The 21,630-nt window shown below is 34.0% G+C and overlaps 1 protein-coding gene across 1 annotated transcript in view; it reads right to left on the bottom strand.

Annotated features, from left to right (window-relative positions):
- Positions 1-562: 562 nt before the first annotated feature.
- Positions 563-21,630, bottom strand: part of LOC107455866 (uncharacterized) — a 266,276-nt gene continuing 245,208 nt past the window's right edge. Inside the window, exons 7-8 of the mRNA XM_016073588.5 lie at positions 9,184-9,415; positions 563-1,507 (exon numbers count right to left, since the gene is read on the bottom strand). Of these exons, the coding sequence (XP_015929074.1) occupies positions 1,383-1,507; positions 9,184-9,415 (357 nt within the window). The 3' untranslated portion in view covers positions 563-1,382. The remainder of the gene's footprint in view (positions 1,508-9,183; positions 9,416-21,630) is intronic.

Below are 21,630 nucleotides of genomic sequence, written 5' to 3' on the forward strand. Positions count from 1 at the left end.
TGTAAATAATTTGAGTGTTAAAGTAATATTTTAGAGTAGAATAAAACATTTGTTGACAATGAAATAAAATTAAACTTAATTGGGATCCTCAATTGATGAATTCTTGTAGGAAAAAAACATCATAAATTTTCATCAATTTTTGATGAATTTATATTTTTACACAATAAAGCTGGTTTCGAAGCTTTTGATGTCTTTTAGTTAATTACTGTATGATTAAATATTTGCTGAATCAATAATTTTCATCAATTTACGTAATCACTTTCACTCTCAAAATAATGTAAATATTTTAAGCATGAAAGTGAGATTTTAGAGTAAAACATGAGATTTGAAGGAGACGTCAATAGTGGTAGGTGATTCTGTCTTTTGCAACCGTAACTAAGATACTTATGGAGCTACTAATCTTAATTATATTTTGATGGGGGAATTTTATCCCAAACCATACCAAATCTTACGAGGTTATCAATTATTATATTATTTGATTTCACCAAGATAAATACATTGGTCAATAAAAATGTAGCTAAGCATACAAATTTTAAAAAAAATTATAATATTAGAAAATATATTTACTTTAGAAAATTGAAAAAAAAATTCTTTTTTATTTGTATATTCAAAATCAGTTATATACATTCAGTATTATATGCTTTAGTGTTTATATACAAATGTGCTTAAGTCACATAATGTTGATCAAAACTTATCTTTTCTTTTTCTGTAATTAATCTATAAACTGTATAATTTTACTTGCATATTGATATATACGTACATATTACATTCTTTCATCTGTTCTTTCAATAATACGATTAAGCATCTAATACACATTGTTTCATAGAAAATGTATTTATCCATGAGAAACCTATTCAAAATGATGGCACATGATTAGTTGTGTTCATATATTCAACATGAGTTCATTAAACTTTGTTATCACTAAAGTCAAGATGATAAATACGCTTAATGATTCTTTGCTTTTATATGAATATGCAAATTCTAGTCTAAGCATCGGTGAAAAATATCATGGCATTTAATATGAAAGGATATGATAATCATCATTCACCATGCATTGTAAAATGCGTTGTTTCACTATGATTTTGAGTTTTATAGTACAATTGAGGTAATTGACTGAATGTTCCTTCTATTCAAATTAATATTTGTTCCATTAAAGTTAGTGGTCCAAGAAAAATATTTCAATTGAATAGATAAGCTTTTGTCATAAAAATGGTAACTCCCTTTGTAATACCGTCCTTCAAGTCACAGTTCTTGAAGAGCTCTTGATTACATTGAAAATTCGATTGTGTGTCACAGTCCTTTCTTGATTGTTATAAATTTGCAGCTAGCTACCTTGTGATGACTAGTCTCCAAAGAGTCATACCAGCTAAAGTCATTGATTGTCAGTAGATAGCTGCCAGAAGTAAACCAGTACATAAGTCATTTGGATACCATAAAGACAGAATCGTCAATACAATAGAGATCCACATGGTTTTTTCTACGCAGCATCGAGGTGTTGGGTTTGTAACTGGAATAAAGAAGACATTTTTAGAGATAATCAAATTAAAATAAAACTATAAAAAGAACTAGTTAAAGTCTATTTTATAAATTGTTCGTTTGATAGTTGCTGTTTTATGGACTTCTGTTTATCTCAGAGTTATTGTTAATAAACATGGCGGAAGTAACGATGATATTTTCCAAAGAATCAGAAAAGCTAGATCCTGCTTCACAGGTCTGTTCAATTTTTGGAGAGCCTCAAATGTAAAATTAAAGACTAAAATAACTGTGTATAAGGCTACCGTGTATCCCGTTTTTCCTCACTCTTCCCTGGAAATCAGAAAAAGAAAAATTTGAAATTTACCAAAATAGATGCTTATGAATAATACTAAGAATCTTCTGACCCACTATATAACAAATGAAGATCTTTTAGCAAAAGTTAATATACCATCTGTTAATGAAGAAGTTTTAAAATGAGGATGGATATAGCTCGGATATAATCTAAGAACATATGGAAACAATCCTGCAAATGCTGCAAGCTCATGGGCGCCAAACGGAAAGCGAAAAAGAGGGATACCAAGCATTAAGGATGATTAGTAGAGCAGGATTAACTGGATGAGAAGAAGCACGTTGCCTGGCTGAAGACAGGAGTGTGTGGAGAAAAAGACTCAAGGCCTCTGTGCCAGTTTGGCACGAAAAGGATAAGTAAGTTATAGATAGTCAGTTTAACATTTTATTTTGGACAATGCTCGAACTGCGGACTTGTGAAACTGGTTTAATAAAATGCTCATTTAAAAAACAGATTTAGCTTAAATGAATGATATTAAAACGATGGTATAGCATCCTATGAGTACAGAGATGCCAACTGCTCCGCTTTCAGCAAAACGTTTAATAAATTGGTAGGGAATTAAATAGTAAAATTTCCAGTATAAGGATAACTAAACCTACATTTTAAAACAGTTACCACTAGATAAAATCAATGAAGTTGCATTTCTTATGATATTTTGAAGTTTCTATACGCAGAGGTGGAAAAATTACTTAAAATGAAAGATACTAAGCTAAAAATAACTTAAATTTCGTTACCAGTAGAAAATATTTTTCTTAACAAAACGAAACAAGTTGGCATCTGTGTGAGGGTATGAAAAATTAAACATAGCTGAAAATGTGCGAATAAGATAGGCTTATCATGCTATGCGCGTGTGAAAAAATAAACATACTCAAATACATGAAAAAAAAGCAAAGCTCAAGTAGAAATAGCTTAAATGAGTCTTAAGGAAAATGATGGCATAGCATGTTTGAAAAATTAAACATATCTCACAATGCGTGAAGAAAATCGATATATCTTATTGAGAAAGAGAGCGATAAAAATTTTTATAGCTTGAAATGCTCGTTTAAGAAATAAGTGTGAAATGTACGTTTAAAAAAAAATGCTTAATATTTTTTAAGAAAATTCTCAAATAATTTAATTCTAGCTTTTATGTTACTATTATGACTATTCCATTTTAAAATTTTTATTAACAAATGAATAAAAATTATTCGAAGTGCTTAAAATGACTAAAATAATTTTTTGATTTATTGTGTACACAGATTTAAAAGAGTAACATAAGTGTTAATATAAGTATATCTTAAGTGTTATCAGGGTTTGCAGTTTAACATTTAAAATTTACATTTTGTGCTATGTTTAGTTTCGTTAACCCTTTGAGACCCAGGATGCTCTATCCTGCGGTTTATTTATAAACCCAATATGTAAATAGTGTTTAGATATTCATTTTGAAACACGACTAGACTGAGAAATTTTTTTGTCCTCTAATAGCTGCTATTTTAATATTAATAATGTCCATTACAAACTTAAAATTAGATCTTAAATTTAATTATGTATTCGTGTTCATATGGATTATCTTCAATTTCTTAGATTAATGCTCGTAAAAGAATAACTTTCTTAGCCCTTTTTACGTTTTTAGCTATTTATACTAAACAAAAAAAAAACTTTTAAATTGTGTTAGGTGTTGAAGGGTAAAGGTGCTCCTTTTGAGGTACGTTTTTTTTAAATCGTGCATATCAAACTATATTCATTTATTCAAACGCACAATTAAAGTTATGCCTTCCGGAAATGTTAATTTTGAGCTATGTTTTTTGGAGTTATGCTAATTTTCTTAAACATTTTTAGTTCAACAGGAAAAGTTAACGAACAAGAAATGTTACTAACGTTAGATGTTAGTTTAGTAACAAAACAAATCACCGACTTTTTTTAAAAATTTGTTTTCACTAAGCACAGTTTTTCTGATATATACTAAAATTTGGGCTAATTATAGTATTGCAAACTAAATGCGTGGACTTACTAATTAAATTCTAAAAGTGGTAAGCAGTGTAATTTTCAAAGATAAAAAAAAGAACTTCAACACTGTTTTTCGCTTAGATGTATCAAAGGAGTAGTACTATAATAGAAACTAAACACATGAGGAAAATATCCTGTTGGCTTTTAGCAAGGGAATATTGAAATGACTCTTAACACTTTGAAAAAAATGAGACGCCAATGTGTCCTAAACAGAAAAAAATTTAAAATAATTGCCTACTTTAAACTTTAAAAATATCAGAGAAGGAATTAAGATTTTAAACTGTTTTTTTTTTCATTATGTCAATTTTAACTTTTTTAAGCTTGTTATTTCATTAATCTTTGATAGACAAATCACAATTAAAAAACACTACGGAGTAATAGTAAGAAATGAATGAAAACTTTATTTAACTGAAATATTTTTTTTTAGTCAAAGCAGGTTAGATTAAACGTAGTGATATGTATTTTCGTCCCGCAGTGGACTGATTGTTAAGACACGGCTCCCAGCAGATCACGCATCACTGGCTACGGTCAGTGTGCGGGTGTGTGACCACTTGGATCAGTCTGCGTAGGAACAGAGGGTGTGCGGTATTGGTCCTCGTTAAACTGTTCTACCGTAAAGTGCTCGACTTCGCGTGCAGGTCGTCGAGCTACCGAAGAGGGGGTGCCATCCCATCTGCAGAGGATCAAAATTGTGATGGCATGTCTTCGGATCATCCTCAGGGATGTTTCCCAGACCGTCGCCAATAGCCCATTGTGCAGCTCTAGTGCGACGTAAATGAACTACAACAACCACAACAACAAATATGTATTTTCAACAGGGTGGCGACAATCAAAGAAAAATTTTAAAAAAGTTATTTTAAACATAGTTTCCACGATTTGCACAGCCCAGACTTGCAAACACCTCCGAATTTGACAAAATATTAAGAAAACGGTACAGAACTACAAATTAAAATGTGTAGATATTTCGTAAATTTTGCCTTTTTTAAAAGGCTTAGCTTTATTGCTTTATTGAAATTACATACATTTGCAGGATTGTGTGCTCAATTTAGGCTTATAAGCCTTTGCCAAGAAGAAAGATAGACTGAACAATTCAGAGAGGGACATCACGAAGAATACATCTTTGGTTACGGCGGCATTCGAACCCGTTACCTCCACGCTTTGCGCTTAGCTGTCACAAAGTGGTGTAGTATCACATAAGCTTTTCAGTAATTAAGAAGTAGTGATAAGTAAAAACCCTATAAATCGAATTTACTAAACCAAGAATCATACATTTAAACCTTACCATTCGAAAATATTTATCCGCTGAGCAAGTTTAAATCCTTTCTATTATTATTTCGCCCACAAATAAATTGTTGAAGGGCCGGGATAGCCTGGTCGGTGGAGCGATGAATCCATGTTCGAAAGTTCGTGGGTTCGAAACCCGCCGACCGAAGACTCCCAGTGTAGTAAAATGACTGATGCACGTTAAATGTGTCGAGTTGTAAAAATCCTTCATCTTCCCATAACAAATCAGTACCTCTTAGTACTGGATTGGAGATCGATCGTTCTCTAATTCAGGTCAAAATTACGAGCTGTGGATCAATGAAAGGATGTATGAATAGATGCGCCCTATAAACGGGTGTGACGAATGGTGTGGCAGAAGTTGAATTCTTGGCCATAGATGGCGCCACTGGAAAACAGGAACAATCACACCCCCTCTGCCTAAAACAGGCATACGTCAACAGCAACATAAATTGCTGAAGAAATAGTTCGGCTATTATTTTTATCGTTTTACCTTGATTACTTCTTTCCCCGCTTAAACTGAATTTCATATGGCAGAAAATTATATTTTGAATTAGGAAATCTTAAAAATATTTTTTAATGTCGATTATGGGACGAGATGATTATGGGACGAGTTGGTAGAGCACTGGACTCGTGTTCGTGAGAACGGGAGTTCGAATCCAGCTATCCGAAGACTCTCCGTGTAGTAAATGGTGACTGATGCTCGTTAAATCTGTCGGGTCACAAAGTCATCCGTGTTCCAATAACAAATCAAAACCTCTGGGGGTACTGAAGTTGAGATTGATCGTACTCTGGTTCAGGTTAAGCGCCTTTCAAGCAGGTGTGAATTATGGGACGGAAGTCGAATTCTTGGCCATAGATGGCGCCACTTGAAAACAAAAACAATCGCACTTCTTGCCTTAATTTCTTACGACAACAATGTATATTATAATTTATTTTTGCTGCATCTAATCATTCTATTTTTTACTTTTTTCATCGCAGCTTAAAAGTTAACTGAACTATAAAATCTAACTAGCTTTTCAAATTTCTCAAAATATGTCAACATTTACCTTCATTACTTCTTAATAAATAAAAGATTATTATAAATATTTTATAATATTTTAAAAAGTTATTTTGTTTCTCTCTTCTTTCCTAAAGTATTTCTTAGCTTTAGAAATGAACTCTGAAATATTTATTATACTATGAGAAATTCTGCAAAGGAAACGCTTAACATTATTAACGCTTAACTGGTCAGTGCCACCATATAAGCGGAATGACACTTCATTTATTGGATCAAATACTGCGCGTACGATAACTAAAATCATTTTATTTTCTCTCCACACTTATAATTTTAATTACTTATATAAATATAATTGATACTATAATTAATCTTTACACTAAGCCTAAAGAGATTCTAACTTCTCCGGATTCGATAAAATATTTTAATAAACGCTAGAGAACTACAAACTAATTTCCGGCTAATTTTGTCTTCTTTTAAAAAGGCTCAACTCGGTTTAACTGTAACATAGTGCAGATTTGTCAACTGCTCTCGATACGGCAAAATATTTTTAAAAACGGTAGAGATCTACAAACTAAAATTTGCGAGCCGTTATGGCTCAGGGGATAAAACGTTAACCTTCCAATGAGGTAAACTGGGTTCGAATCCCAGCAATGGCTGGTAGTTACGAATTCCGCACCCGACTCGCATCGACCACAACGCTGTCGTAAAAATATCCTTAATTGTAGACGGATCATGGGTTAGAGTTTCCTAGCCATCATGCTATCAATGGGAGATTTTCGTGGTTTTGCTCTCCGTGTAACGCAAATGAGGGTTAGTTCCATCAAAAAGTCCTTCACGAAGGCAAATTTCTCCTTATACTTGATATAGAAGCTCCGTTGTCTTCTGGTTTGGATTCAAAATTACGGATCCAAAAGTGGACTGATCGTTAAGACACGGTTCCCAGCAGATCACCGAAGTCAAGCATCACTGGCTGCGGTCAGTGTGCGGGTGGGAGACCACTTGGAACAGTCTACGTAGGGACCGAGGGTGTGCGGTATTGGTCCTCGTTAAACTGTGCTACCGTAAAGTGCTTGACTTCGCGCGCAGGTCGTCGGGCTACCGAAGCCGGGGTGCCATCCCCTCCGCAGAGGATCAAAATTGTGATGGCATGTCTTCGGATCATCCTCCGGGATGTTTCCCTGACCGTCGCCAATAGCCCATTGTGCAGCTCTAGTGCGACGTAAATTAACAACAATAACAACAAAAATTACGGAGTTGAACATTAGTAGTCGTAAACCCAAAATTAGGTCGGCCATTCCCCGACGGTTATTAAAACAAATTGCAGATTTTTCGGTTAATTTTGCCAAGTTTTTAAAAGGCTCAAAGTGGCTGAATTGTAACGAACTGGTGTCTCACATAAGCCTTTGAATTACTTAGAAAAAGCTGTGAGTAAAAACCTTATTAATCGAATTTATTAAATCGAGAATCGTTCATTGAAGGACTACCACTTGAAAATATTTATCCACTGTCTTGAGCCAGTTGGCATCTCTGTACCTGGTGAGAAGTAAATTAGAAATACATCTGGGTCATTAAGAGTTAATATTAGGTTCATTTAATCACTCAAAACTTTTAATTTTTAAAGAATTTGACACATGTCTAGAAAATCGGTCACTGTTAAATATGCTGCAACTGGCCACTGTCCAGTAACAAAATTTCCTAATTTTGCCTTATACCTTGAGGCTATCCAAAGTAATTCGTAAATATTCCTTAGCTTGACAAATCCATCTTTTAAGGAAAAAAAGATTTAACTTAAATTTTATAGTATTCTTTGTTAGGAAAAAAAACTTTTAAATTATAAAAAAAAATGTGTCTTATAAAAAAAAACTAAAATATGTGTCCGGATATATAATTAGAAAGTATGAAAATGCTTTAATTGCGCTTGAAATCTCAGAAAATTTAAAATTCTATAATTATGACAGCTTTAATGCTGAACACTATTTTTTTTCTTACGTTTATACCGAATTAAGTATTTTTTGTCAATATAGTTAGCATTTTATAACATTCTGTTTCTAATTAGAATTTTGTCTTTTAAATTATTTGCAGTAAGTCAAGTCAACGTTTTCCCTAGTATTTTAGATTGAAGCAAGTATTAAATGTAAATTCATTTCAGGAAAAAATTCAGTTCATTCCTGTAATAAATAAGTATACTCGCATAAAAATTGGCAAAACATAGTTAATTAATAATTTAATATCATTATGTGGTTTAATATTAAAAATTTAAAGTTCAACATTAATGACAACTTTGATGCTGAACACCATTTTTTCCCCTTCTGTTTATACTAGATTTAGTATTTTTTGGCAATATAGTTACCATTTCATAAGATGCACTTCTTAATTTTAATTCGGTTTCTTAAAACATTTGCATTAAGTTCATTCAAAATTTTTCCCTATTATTTTAGATTGAACTAAATATTAGATGAAAACACCTTTCAAATAAATACGTTCATTCCTGTTGTTGTTGCAGTTCATTTACGTCGCATTAGATCTGCACAATGGGCTATTGGCAACGGTCGGGGAAGCATCCCTTAGGATGATCCGAAGACACGCCATCACAATTTAGATCCTCTGCAGAGGGGATGGTATCCCCGCTTCAGTAGCCCCACGACCTGCACGTGAAGTCGAGCACTTTACGTTAGAACAGTTTAACGAAGTCCCATACCGCACACCCTCGGTCCCTACGCAGACTGATCCAAGTGGTCACCCACCCGCACACCGACAGCACCCAGTGATGCTTGAGTTCGATGATCTGCTGGGAACCGTGTCTTAACGATAAGTCCACTGCGGCACCGTTCATTTTTTTAATAAATAAGTACCCACGCAGAAAAAGTCGCTTATCATTGTACCATAATATTGGTACCATGAATCATAATACGGTCAAATTTTTTGTACCTTTATAAAGTGTACCTTCTGCAAGTTGAACCAAAGCATCATGTAAGCAAATTTCAGAACTATGCTTGAACTTAAAGTTATAAAAAATTCGCAGCTATAAACTGTGTTATGACTCAACCTATGTACTTCAAATTTCTAAAACTTCATGTAATTTCTTACATACCTGAAACAGTGTTTTCAGAAACGTGAAATCCTGAGTTTTGCTGATTTCCTCCAACTACGGTAACATCACTGCTAAGGCTCACAACTCGAGATAATGTAGCTGTACATTTTAATCTCAATTCATCACCTTTGAACATATTTTGTTGAACACGAAAACGTAGACCTAATACTGTTGCTTTTAAGTCATCTCTGTAAACTATAGGAGGATGGGGTGTTGTTTTGTTTGCAAGCACCTAAAAATTAAGTAAATAAATAAATTATTTCGATTTCATAAATGCAGGAACATACAAGGTCAAGGTATTTTTATACTATTCAAAATGTATGTTTATATTAATGTACGATGTTTAGAATCTTTGAGGATAGGCTAAGAGCTAATGGGGCTAGAGCACACGACCAGTTTTAATCAAAGCAAATGCTGATCAATTCGAAATCTATTCCTGGCTCGCACCGACCGGAAGCAGATTTGAACAGCTGCTGATGTAAAATATCCTTAGTGGTAGAGAGATCATAGGTTAGAATCCCCCTTGGACAAGCCGTGGGAAGTTTTGTGGTTTCCCATTCAAAGTTAGTTCTAGCAAAGCTTGAAACGATAGCTTCTACAACTTGCTTTTACGAAAGCTAGTTTAACCTGAAGCTTGATTCATGATTTTTTGGGTTGTGTTCAAAATTATAAGCTACGGAGTTGAACACAGAGGACTCTAATTCCAAATATGGGTCGGCAGTTCAAAGTGAAATAAAACATAATAGGGTTTGCACGTCAATATTTAAGACTGGAAAAAAACAACATTGCCGAAAAAGAAGAGGTGCTGGAAAACATCGATACCGGTTTGATTGTCTGATGATAAAAATTAGAAGGTGTTTCCGAAAAAAAAAAGTTTTTTTTTCTGTCTTTAAAACATGTTTGATTTTTTTCAGTACTGCCTTCTTCAGTAGTGGTTCAAATTTGTGTTTGCTTTTTCGTCATTTAAATATTATTTTGAGAACCGCATTCGGTTAGTTATTTTTGCTTTATTTTCGTGATTGATTCTGAAAATGCCTATTAAGTGTAGCTATTATGAATACCCTTCTAATTTAGTTGCTAAGAGAATGTTTAATTTAATAGGTACAATTCGCATTAAAGAAATTGTTTTCATAAACGGTTTTTGGTAATAACTTTATAACCTATTTATTAATGAAAACCTGTATTGTCGTATTACAAGTTATTAAACATTACATGTATATTAAAAATATTTTTTCGAAAAAAAGGCTATTGAAAAATATATTTTGAGACGTAGTTTCAATTCTAATTTTTTTTACATAATTTAACTTTTTTGCTATTAAATTTTTCATCAAAAGTTTTAGCTGTCTTCAGTATTAAAGCAAGATAACACTAAAACACTTGCTTTGAAAAAAAAAACTTATGTCTTGCCTTAGTTTAACGCTTTAATGGGCCATTTATTTCTAGTGAAGGTGAATTAAAGTATTTTTCGAATTGAAATTGTTTTAAGAACAGTAATTGATGTAAGGAGAAAAAAACTAATTCAGTTTTTAAAAATGCCATTTTTTTGGTGGTAAATATATTTAACATGCGCTATTAGGAGCTTATTGACTTTTATTTATAAAATACATTTTTTAAATGCTACAAACTTCAAAAGGAATTATGTATTTTATAATCTTTATGCATTTTTTCAAAGCAACTATAGCTGCCAACTCTTCCGGTTTTCCCGGAAGATTTTATTTCCATATTTAAAGTGGTAGCGAAACTAATGTTGTTCCAATAAATTTTGAATTATGATAATAATTATAAATGAGTTTGGCTACCACTACATATAAATAATTACAACAAATATATAAAAGCATATTAGTCTTTACGATAGCGAATTACAACCTGTTTAAAATATTAATATATTTTTGAGGAAGATAGTTTTTCGGTCATTGTTTTACTACCACTTGGAAAATCTATTCTCGAAAAGAGTGAATGTTGGCAGGTATGAAGCAACAAATTATAACCAAATAATAATATTCAAACGCACTTCAAGAAAGCTGAAGTTATTAACAAATATAAACCTAAATTAAAAGTTGTGAAACAGTGGTGGTAAGTATACTTACCAACGCCTTTGGAAGGGTTAAAAGTAACAGTACTAGTAACAGTAATAGTAACAGTACTATAGATCAACAAAAATGTTTTCCCTACTGCTGATAGTTGTAAAGATATAGTTATGAAAGATCATGTGCATACGTCCAAACAACTATCATGCATCGCCCGAATGGGCGACTGCAACTACATCTCAAAAACACAAAATCGATATCTTAAAAAACAAATTACTACGATATATGCTAAGCATACTGAGGTACATGACCAACGAAAATATATGCAAGGATATAAAAATGGACAAACACAGTCATTACATTTAAAAACTTAATTATTTGTTTTACAGAAAAGCCAATGACAGCAACACTGCTAATTTCAACACAATTTTTCAACCGGAACGTATCGCCGCAACAGCCAAATACAAAGATGCCAACTTGCTCCGTACAGTGGATAAATATTTGGAATGCATAATAAATAGTAGTGGAAGTCTTTTAATGAATGATCCATGTTTTAGTCAATTCGATTCATAGGGTTTTGACATCACCTCCTACATCAGAAAGCCTTCACGCGGTCTTTTATAAGTAGTCCGCGCAGACTGTTTAAAAAGTGAACCAGTTTTGCGCATGAACCCAAAACCTTTTATAAAAGTTATTGAAAGAAATATATCATATATATTTGAGATTTGAATCTGTAGTGGTGGACAAGTGAATGAGTCAAAACAATAATGTTCATAAATAAAACAAATTTTTAGTCATATATTTGATACCACTTTCTTATGTTAACTAGATTTTGTATTAAGTGACTCGTTCGGTAAGTGGATATCCGAGCGATATTCGAACTTTTGACGTCGGTACCTCAGAGATGTTTGTCGTGGATGAGTGACGGAACGGTGACGTTGCCCGAGGTGTCGAAGAGGATGTCTTGATTTTGCTGACTGCATTTGACCATTTTTCCTTCGAGTGAGTCGTACCTATTTCATTCTCTTGCAATTATGTCTGATTTTAATAATTCTGAATTGATTTGAGAGTTTGAGTAGTTGCAAATTATGTAAAGGTTTCTGCCTGCAAATTGTAGTCATCAATTTACGCAACCATACCGATTAAGCTGATAATTCAACTACGCTACAATGGCTACTTATCGTCATCATGGACGTGGCGGTAAGCGGCTGACTGAAAGACAAGCACGTGACTCAACGACGGATGAGGAATGCACGGATTTTGAAACCAAAATGGCTAAAGAGTTTGCAGACATGGAAAGGAGAATTAAAGAAGATGAAATGAAAAATAAAGAACTACTTGAGAAATTAAATAAGTTGGAGCAGTCTCTCCTGCCTGTGTCAAATAGGCCTGAAATGCCGATTGCAACAGTTGATGTCACTGACATGGAAATTTATGAAGGCGGCCAACTTTTGGAACAGACGGGGAAAGCGTCAACCATTGATTCAGAAAGCTCAACCAAAAATAACACAGAACCCCCTCCGAAAAAACGAGAAAAAGAAGAAGAAAACGCAATTCAACGTCAAAAAAACGGAAGATAATCTAATCATGACTACAACAAGCTGCCATTCTTCACCGACAGATACCGCCACTTTCTCACCACTACCAGATTCTTGCTTAGCTCCACCCATGGAGGATTCAAATGAAGCTACAGCTCCACCCACAACTCCAGTAAAAGTGCTAACAACCAAGCATATTAAAGTCTTAATTCGTGGACTCCCAGCTGAACTAAACACAGAAGATATCTCTCATGAATTGGGGAAAGCAGGCATCTCAATCCAAAAAGTAATACAGTTTAAGAGAAAAGTGGGCGAGGCCTATCGGCTCCTCCCACTTTTTCTCACAATTCTTATAGAAACAGAAAATAACCAACAAATCTTCTCCGTCACCAGCATATGTGATATCCCGGTCAAAATTGAAAGGTTCCGCGGCGGGAGAGGCCCGATTCAGTGCTTTAACTGCCAAAATTTTGGCCACACTCAAAAAATATGTAATTCACCTCCAAGATGTGTTAAATGTGCCGCAGAAAATCGATCTTACGAGTGCCACGAGGACATCCACTCCACCTATGTGCTGCAATTGCGAGGAAACCCACACTGCCAACTACACGGGGTGTAAAGCCCGTCCCCCCAGGAGGGGCCCTCGTGCCATTCCATTCACAACTACAGGACAAGCTCACAGATTGGTAACGATCATCAAAGAACTTCATGATCTTTTAAAAAACAAAGAAGTGTTCCAGCTATTACAATCGATCATGAGGGAGACCACTCCTGGTGATATCTCTTGCCTTAGTTAGAACTCTTATTTTAATCACAGAACTCTAATTTCGTATTTCCACACTGCTTATTTAACAAATATAGAATGTTTTCACTTTATTTAATTTCGAGTTGCATACATCAGATGGTGCCACTAAAGTTTGGCAAAACCAAAGATTTATACAGCTCGACTTATGTTTTTATCTATGTATCATCTCGTTCAATAATTTTCAATTGCCTAATTTCCATTTCACCTTTCATATTTCTATGCATAATATTCATATCAAGCTGCATTTAATTACTATTACACATTTCTCAAATTTGGTTGAATTCATGTTTCTTTTACAAATAATGATTAACGTATCTATCTCCAATAATGTTTGTAAATAAATACCAACGTATATTTTTCAAATCATGCCTGTATATAATTATCATATTTCTTTGTAATACAAAATGTTTTTAATTTATCAAGCAAAGAGCTTGACTTTTTTTTAAAAAGCTAGCATAAAAAAGTTACACTGCATTTTCAAATCAAGCTATTGCACATTTCACTAATTATGTTTGAATACAATGTTTCTTTTTTATTGATCAAGGTTGCAAATAATGATTAATGTATCTATCTCCAATTATGTCTGTAAATAAGTACCTATGTATATTTTCAAATCATGCCGGTATATAATAACCATCTTTAAATTGATTGTAGTACAAAATGTTTTAATTTATCAAGCAAAACGCTTGACTTTTAGAAATAGCTGCCATACTGTTGCTAAAATCAAAATGTCTTTAAATCAATGTATATAATATTTCATGATGTATGGGATAGGGGCCGCTGCGCGGTCCAGGTGCCCAGTTTTTGCGAAATAAAGAAGAAAGAAAGTGGATATCCTTCACAATGGTCAGATTGGACTACCAGTAAAAAACCGTGTGGAGGCTTTCAGTTATAGGAGGCGTTGGTTTTACTCTCCTCTACTCTTAAATAATTCAAAGAGTATGCGGAACGTCACTTTGTTACATTTAGCCGTGTTGAGCCAACACCTCCTTCATCAGAAAGCCTCCACACGGTATTTAGCCGGTTAACGCTCAGCGGCATATATTTACGGCACTTCCTTTTTTCAAAGACATTCATTGTGGTGGGAACTTTTTTTCAGTATTTTCATTTATCTGAGTGAATTAAATGATTCTCAGATACTACAATGATTTAGTTATTTCCGATAAGATCTAGAATTCTAAGGACCAAGTACTTTTTGATCAATCAAAGACTTTTTGAATGCCATAACAGTAGAAAAACCAATTAATTTCGATAATATATTGTACCACTTCTTCCATAAAACCACTTTTTGTATCATTTCAATTTTTAAATTCGGGACAAAACGGGTTAATAAGTAGTCTGCACAGACTATTTAAAAAGTGAACCAGTTGTGCGCATGAAACCGAATTCTTTTTTAAAAGTAATTGAGAGAACTTTATCATATATATTTGATAGTTGCATATGTAGTGGTTGACAAGTAAATAAGACAAACCAATCATATTCAAGAATTAAACAAATTTTCAGACATATATTTGCTACCACCATCTTATTTTTAGTACATTTCTGTTTACGCACGAACGTTTTGTTTACGAACGAAGCATTAAACATTTCTGCTTAATGCTTCGTTCGTCAACATATTTACTCTCATAGTGGTCTAATCGGACTACCTACAGAAACCGTGTGGAGGATTTCAGTTATAGGAGGCGTTGCCGCAGCTCGGATCAATTTAATAGTCCGATGTAACGAAGTTAAACTGCGCAGTAGATGAAAAACAAGAAAGATGTCATTACGTTCGGGGGCACTAAGCTGCACAGTGGGAGTTTATACGAAAGATTTCATTACGTTTGGACTACTAAAAGCAGGCCATGCTGAGGCCTGCTTTTTTCTAGGAGGTGTTGCTTGAGCCATCACCTACTTCATCAGAAGGCCTCCACACAGGATTTTATAAGCAGTATTCACAGATTATTTAAAACGAGTTGTACGCATGAGCCCAAATTCTATTTTAAAAGTAGTAGATATAAATGTATCATATATATTTGAGAATTGAGTCTGTAGTGGTTGACAACTAATTAAGAGAAACTAATCATATTCATAAATTATGCAAATTTTTACTCATATATGTCCTACCACTTTCTAAAGATATAGGAGGTATCTGCAAAAACAGAGATGGATGTTGAATTCTCAGGAACCAATTTCGAGGTCTAAACTTTGGATCGCACTCCTGACCAAACTACGGGGAATATATTTGCCATTATGCTACCTCCTATATCTTGGGAGGTCAGAAATCGAATCCGTCGAAAAGAGATATGTTTATTTAGAGAAAATGTCTTTTTTTAGCTAATTTTGTAACCTGAAATATTGTTTGCAGTAATTAATTAGAATATTTGAGGTCAGCTCCTCGCATTTTTAAGATTGAATCCTATAACGTGAAAATCTAACAATTAGATCAAAAGTTATTCATGATAATTCGTTTTTTTTTTACTTTGCACATTGTACCTCTGACACAGTGCAATTGATGTCTTTTCCCGCACTGCATTCTTTTTAATAACATTATTTGATACATATTTTTTCTTCACTGTTCCGCCGAACTAACTTAGCCTTAATTTCAAACAAGCAAGTTTCCTCTCTCCTAACTACAAACAGAACCGAGTTGCATAGCCGATGTCTAATTTAGCCTTAATTTCAAACAAGCAAGTTTCCTCTCTCCTAACTACAGACAGAACCGAGTTGCATAACCGATGGCTAACTTAGCCTTATTTTCAAACAAGCAAGTTTCCTCTCTCCTAACTACAGACAGAACCGAGTTGCGTAACCGATGGCTAACTTAGCCTTATTTTCAAACAAGCAAGTTTCCTCTCTCCTAACTACAGACAGAACCGAGTTGCGTAACCGATGGCTAACTTAGCCTTATTTTCAAACAAGCAAGTTTCCTCTCTCCTAACTACAAACAGAACCGAGTTGCATAACCTATGGCTAACTTAGCCTTATTTTCAAACAAGCAAGTTTCCTCTCTCCTAACTACAAACAGAACCGAGTTGCGTAGCCGATGTCTAATTTAGCCTTAATTTCAAACAAGCAAGTTTCCTCTCTCCTAACTACAAACAAAAGCGAGCTGCATAAAAGATGTCTAATTTAGCCTTATTTTCAAACAAGCAAGTTTCCTCTCTCCTAACTACAAACAGAACCGAGTTGCGTAGCCGATGTCTAATTTAGCCTTAATTTCAAACAAGCAAGTTTCCTCTCTCCTAACTACAAACAAAACCGAGCTGCATAAAAGATGTCTAATTTAGCCTTATTTTCAAACAAGCAAGTTTCCTCTCTCCTAACTACAAACAGAACCGAGTTGCGTAGCCGATGTCTAATTTAGCTTTAATTTCAAACAAGCAAGTTTCCTCTCTCCTAACTACAAACAAAACCGAGCTGCATAAAAGATGTCTAATTTAGCCTTATTTTCAAACAAGCAAGTTTCCTCTCTCCTTACTACAAACAGAACCGAGTTGCGTAGCCGATGTCTAATTTAGCCTTAATTTCAAACAAGCAAGTTTCCTCTCTCCTAACTACAAACAAAACCGAGCTGCATAAAAGATGTCTAATTTAGCCTTATTTTCAAACAAGCAAGTTTCCTCTCTCCTAACTACAAACAGAACCGAGTTGCGTAGCCGATGTCTAATTTAGCCTTAATTTCAAACAAGCAAGTTTCCCCTCTCCTAACTACAAACAAAACCGAGCTGCATAAAAGATGTCTAATTTAGCCTTATTTTCAAACAAGCAAGTTTCCTCGCTCTTAAATACAAACGAAGCGAAAAATTTTGAGAACTGTCTGATGCAAAGTCATCTGATCTCCACTTTATCTTAGTAGTACTCCTTAAATGACTGGTAGTTTTAAAGCAATACTCTAGTCCCAAATTACTTACTACATTTGAATAATTTTATTCGAATTATTTATATTGACGCTTTTAAAATCTTGTTTGATCATTTTTTAGAGATTTCAGGGTGCTATGCTATCAATCAGCTTATCAAGTATTCCCTCCTTAAATCAGTACCAAATTAGTTTCTAAGTCCAGGATTCTTAAGTACTTTAGCCACGCCTCATTTTCATAAGGCTCTGGCACCAGTAATCATCTAAATCTATATTCTAGTTAAGGAATCTTCAATTTATCGTATCATTTTTCTGGTGTCGATCTACTAAAATACTTATTTAAGACTTCACCTACTCTGAATGTAGCAGATAATTATTTTATGATTTTGTTTGATCATTTTTTGGAGATTTCAGGGTGCTATGCTATCTATCAACTTATCAAATGTTCCGTCCTTAAATCAATACTAAATTACTTCCGCGGAACAAACTTAACCTTAATTTCAAACAAGCAAGCTTCCTCACTCCTAACTACAAGCAAAACCGAGGTGCATAACCGATGTCTACCTTAGCCTTATCTTCAAAAAAGAAGTTTCTAAGCCCCTACCTTTTTTACAACATTATTCGTTACATATTATTTCTTCACGGTTCCGCGGAACTAACTTAGCCTTAATTTCAAACAAGCAAGTTTCCCCGCTCTTAACTACAAACAGAACCGAGGTGCATAACCGATTTCTAACTTAGCATTAAGTTCAAACAAGCAAGTTTCCTCTGTCCTAACTACAAATAGAACCGAGGTGCATAACCGATGTCTAACTTAGCATTAAGTTCAAACAAGCAAGCTTCCTCTCTCCTAACTACAAACAAAACCGAGATGCATAACCGATGTCTAATGTTTGTCTAAAATAAGAACTACCCCGGGCATTCGTCTGGACCTGTAGCGGTGACTATGGTATCGAGGTATGACTATTTCAGGTAGGAAAGCGGGGTCGTTGTTTTAAATTGGTTTCGGCTCGAGTTTGCGAGAAAAAGGGAATATCTTTCTTCGGTCTACTGCGTTAGTCCTAGAGTGAAGCTACCCTCCCAAAAATGAGTCATTCTTGTTTCCAAAGCACCAGACGGCCTCAGACATTGTGACGGGAGGAGTTCTTAGCTTATACAAACTGTACCTTACCCCTATTTTCAATCAAGCAAGTTTCCTCGCTCTTAAATGCAAACGGAATGAAGAATTAAACATCGCCAGATGCAAAGTCATATCATATCCACTTTATCTTACAATTACTCCTTAAATGACTGGTAGTTTTAAAGTAATACTCTAGTCCCGAATTACTTACTACATTTGAATACTTTTATTCTAATTATTTATATTGACGATTTTATGATTTTGTTTGATCATTTTTTAGGCATTTCAGGGTGCCATACTATCTATCAACTTATCAAGTATTCCCTCCTTAACCTTTTCGTGCCGACTGTTACAAATACGTGCCACCATAAAAGCGTATCAACAAGGGTAAAAAGATAAAACTGGTAATCAAACTAATTCTTTAGCTGTTTATTTGAGGGCGGGGTTATAATTTTTTGATTTATTTTAGTCACCATTACTTAGTTCAAAATAAAATTATTTAGTTATACTTCGAACTAACCTTGATTATATATATGCATACCCTCCAACTTATAAGGATTTTGAAAATAATTCTTTCTAGTGGTAGCGAACCAAAGTAGAAAATTTTTAAAGCAAATGGATCTCTCATAAAACTTTTATCAGAACTTAAGAATCTAGCCATATGGCCTGCACTTTTATAAGTAATAGTGGACTAGTTACGGTAAAAATTTTTTTTTTATAAATATTAAGACATTAATTTTGCTACCGTCTGAAAAGAAGATTTCTGAAACTACGGAAATTCCGTAGCAGTTGGAGGGTATGTATATGATTAAACTAACAATAATGAAAGTAAATGCAAAGTAAGTCTATTAAATTAGCAACGCCTGCTTTTAAGCTACCATTTTTTTTATTTACATCCTGATTCTGATTTTGTACGAATACTTTTAAGAATCACCCGTCCCCAAGGGGTAAAATCAATACCAAATTAGTTTCTAGGTCCAGGATTCTTAAGCACTATAGCTACGCCTCATTTTCATAAGGCTCTGGCACCAGTAATCGTCTTAATCTATATTCCAGCTAAGGAATCATGAATTTATAGTATCATTTTACTGGTGTCGATCTACTAAACTTACACTTATTTAACCCCTTGGGGACGGGTGATTCAGAAAAGCATTCGTACAAAATCAGAATCAAGTTGTAATTAAATAAAAAGCGGTAACTTAAATGTAGTCGTTGCTAATTTTACAGACTTACTTTGCTTTTTCTTTAATTATTGTTAGTTTAATCATATATATAATCAATGTTAATTCAAAGTCCAACTAAATAGTTTTATTTTGAACAATGTAATGGTGAATTAAATAAATCAAACAATTATAACTCCGCCCACAAATAAACTGCTAAAGAATTAGTTTGATTACCAGTTTTATCTTTTTATCCTGATTGATACAGTTTCATGCTGTCACGTATTTGTGACAGTCGGCGCGAAAGGGTTAAGACTTCACCTACTTTAAATGTAGCTGCTAATTATTTTATGATTTTGTTTGATCATTTTTCTGAAATTGCAGGGTGCTATGTTATAAGTTTATCAAGTATTACCACTTTAAATCCGTAGCAAATTAGTTTCATAAGTCCAGGATTCGCAAGCACTTCAGTCACGCCTCATTTTCTTAAGGCTCTTGAACAGTACTTGTTTAAAACTGTATTCCAGTTAAGGAAACTTGAATTTATCAGTACTATCATTTTGGTAGCGTTTATCTACTAAGCTACATACATTAGGCCTGGGCAATATACCGTAATACCGTCATTTACCGGTATTTCTTTGATACCGCGGTAATGATATTCGGAAGTATATTCTTCGGCAATACCGAGTTATTGAACTTCGGTATGCCTGCACCTCTCGGTACTCACCGCTAGCCAATATCTTCGGCCGACCGGCGGCGAGGAAGTGGCGGTATGGTATGGTATCTAGGAGGTATTGGTATGCGCGTAATATTTACGGTACCTCCTCTCGGCAGCTAGAAATTTCTCCTACAATATATTGTGGTATCATTTGACTTTAAAGCGCATGCGTCATATCCGTGGTATTGGCGATATCGGATTTCAAACACCCGCGCGTTATATCAACCCTACATTGTATACTTAGTTACTGATTTTGGTTTCATTTTGAGAATAGTGTGCTTCTGATTTTAAAAATATCCGAGATTGTCGGATCTCCTTGTGATGTTTATAATTGTGTTGATATTTATAATTGTTGATGTTTATAATTGTGTTGATGTTTATAACTGTTTTGATGTTTATAATTGTGTTGATGTTTATATTAGTAATTGATGTTTATATTAATAAAATTTTTCTGTTTTAAAATAATGATGCTTTATAATTAGTTGATTCCATGGGATAATTATGCTGCGAGCTAATATAGGATAAGTACCCCATTTTTTTTAAATGATGCTCTTTAAACACATTAATTTTTAATTGCAAAATAGTCTTAGCATTTACAATATACATAACAATTTAATTACCGCGGTATATCATAATATCGTGATATGAAGCTCACAATATACCATGATATCGAAATTCTGACATTGCCCAGCCCTAACATACATAAGGACTTACTTAACCCTTTCGCGCCGACTGTCACAAATACGTGCCTGCATAAAACCGTATCAATCAGGGTAAAAAAATAAAACTGGTAACCAAAGTAGTTCTTTAGTGGTTTAATTGTTGGCGGGGTTATAATTGGTTGATTTATTTAATTCACCATTACTTTAGTTCAAAATATAATTATTTAGTTATACTTTGAACTAGCATTGATTGTATATACGATTAAACTAACACTAACTAAAGTAAAAGCAAAGTAAGTCTGTCAAATTAGCAATGCCTGCATTTAAGTTGCCGTTTTTTATTTATTTACTTCTTGATTCTGATTTTGAATGGACTTTTATGAATCACCCGTCCCCAGGGGGCTAAGACTTCACCTACTTTACATGTAGCAGCTAATTTGAGGCACAATTTTCTACCTAAGTGTAGCTACTAATTTGCGATCGTATTGCGAAGTACAAAAGATACTAAGTGCCGATAAATAGCATACCTGCCAACTTTTCCGGAAAACATGACTTCCTTAAAATTCAATTTTTTCGAAA

The sequence above is a fragment of the Parasteatoda tepidariorum genome, chromosome 12, assembly GCF_982258835.1.
Source record: "Parasteatoda tepidariorum strain Cologne lab strain chromosome 12, Ptep-v5.0, whole genome shotgun sequence".
In the NCBI taxonomy this organism is placed as follows: Eukaryota; Metazoa; Arthropoda; class Arachnida; order Araneae; family Theridiidae; genus Parasteatoda; species Parasteatoda tepidariorum.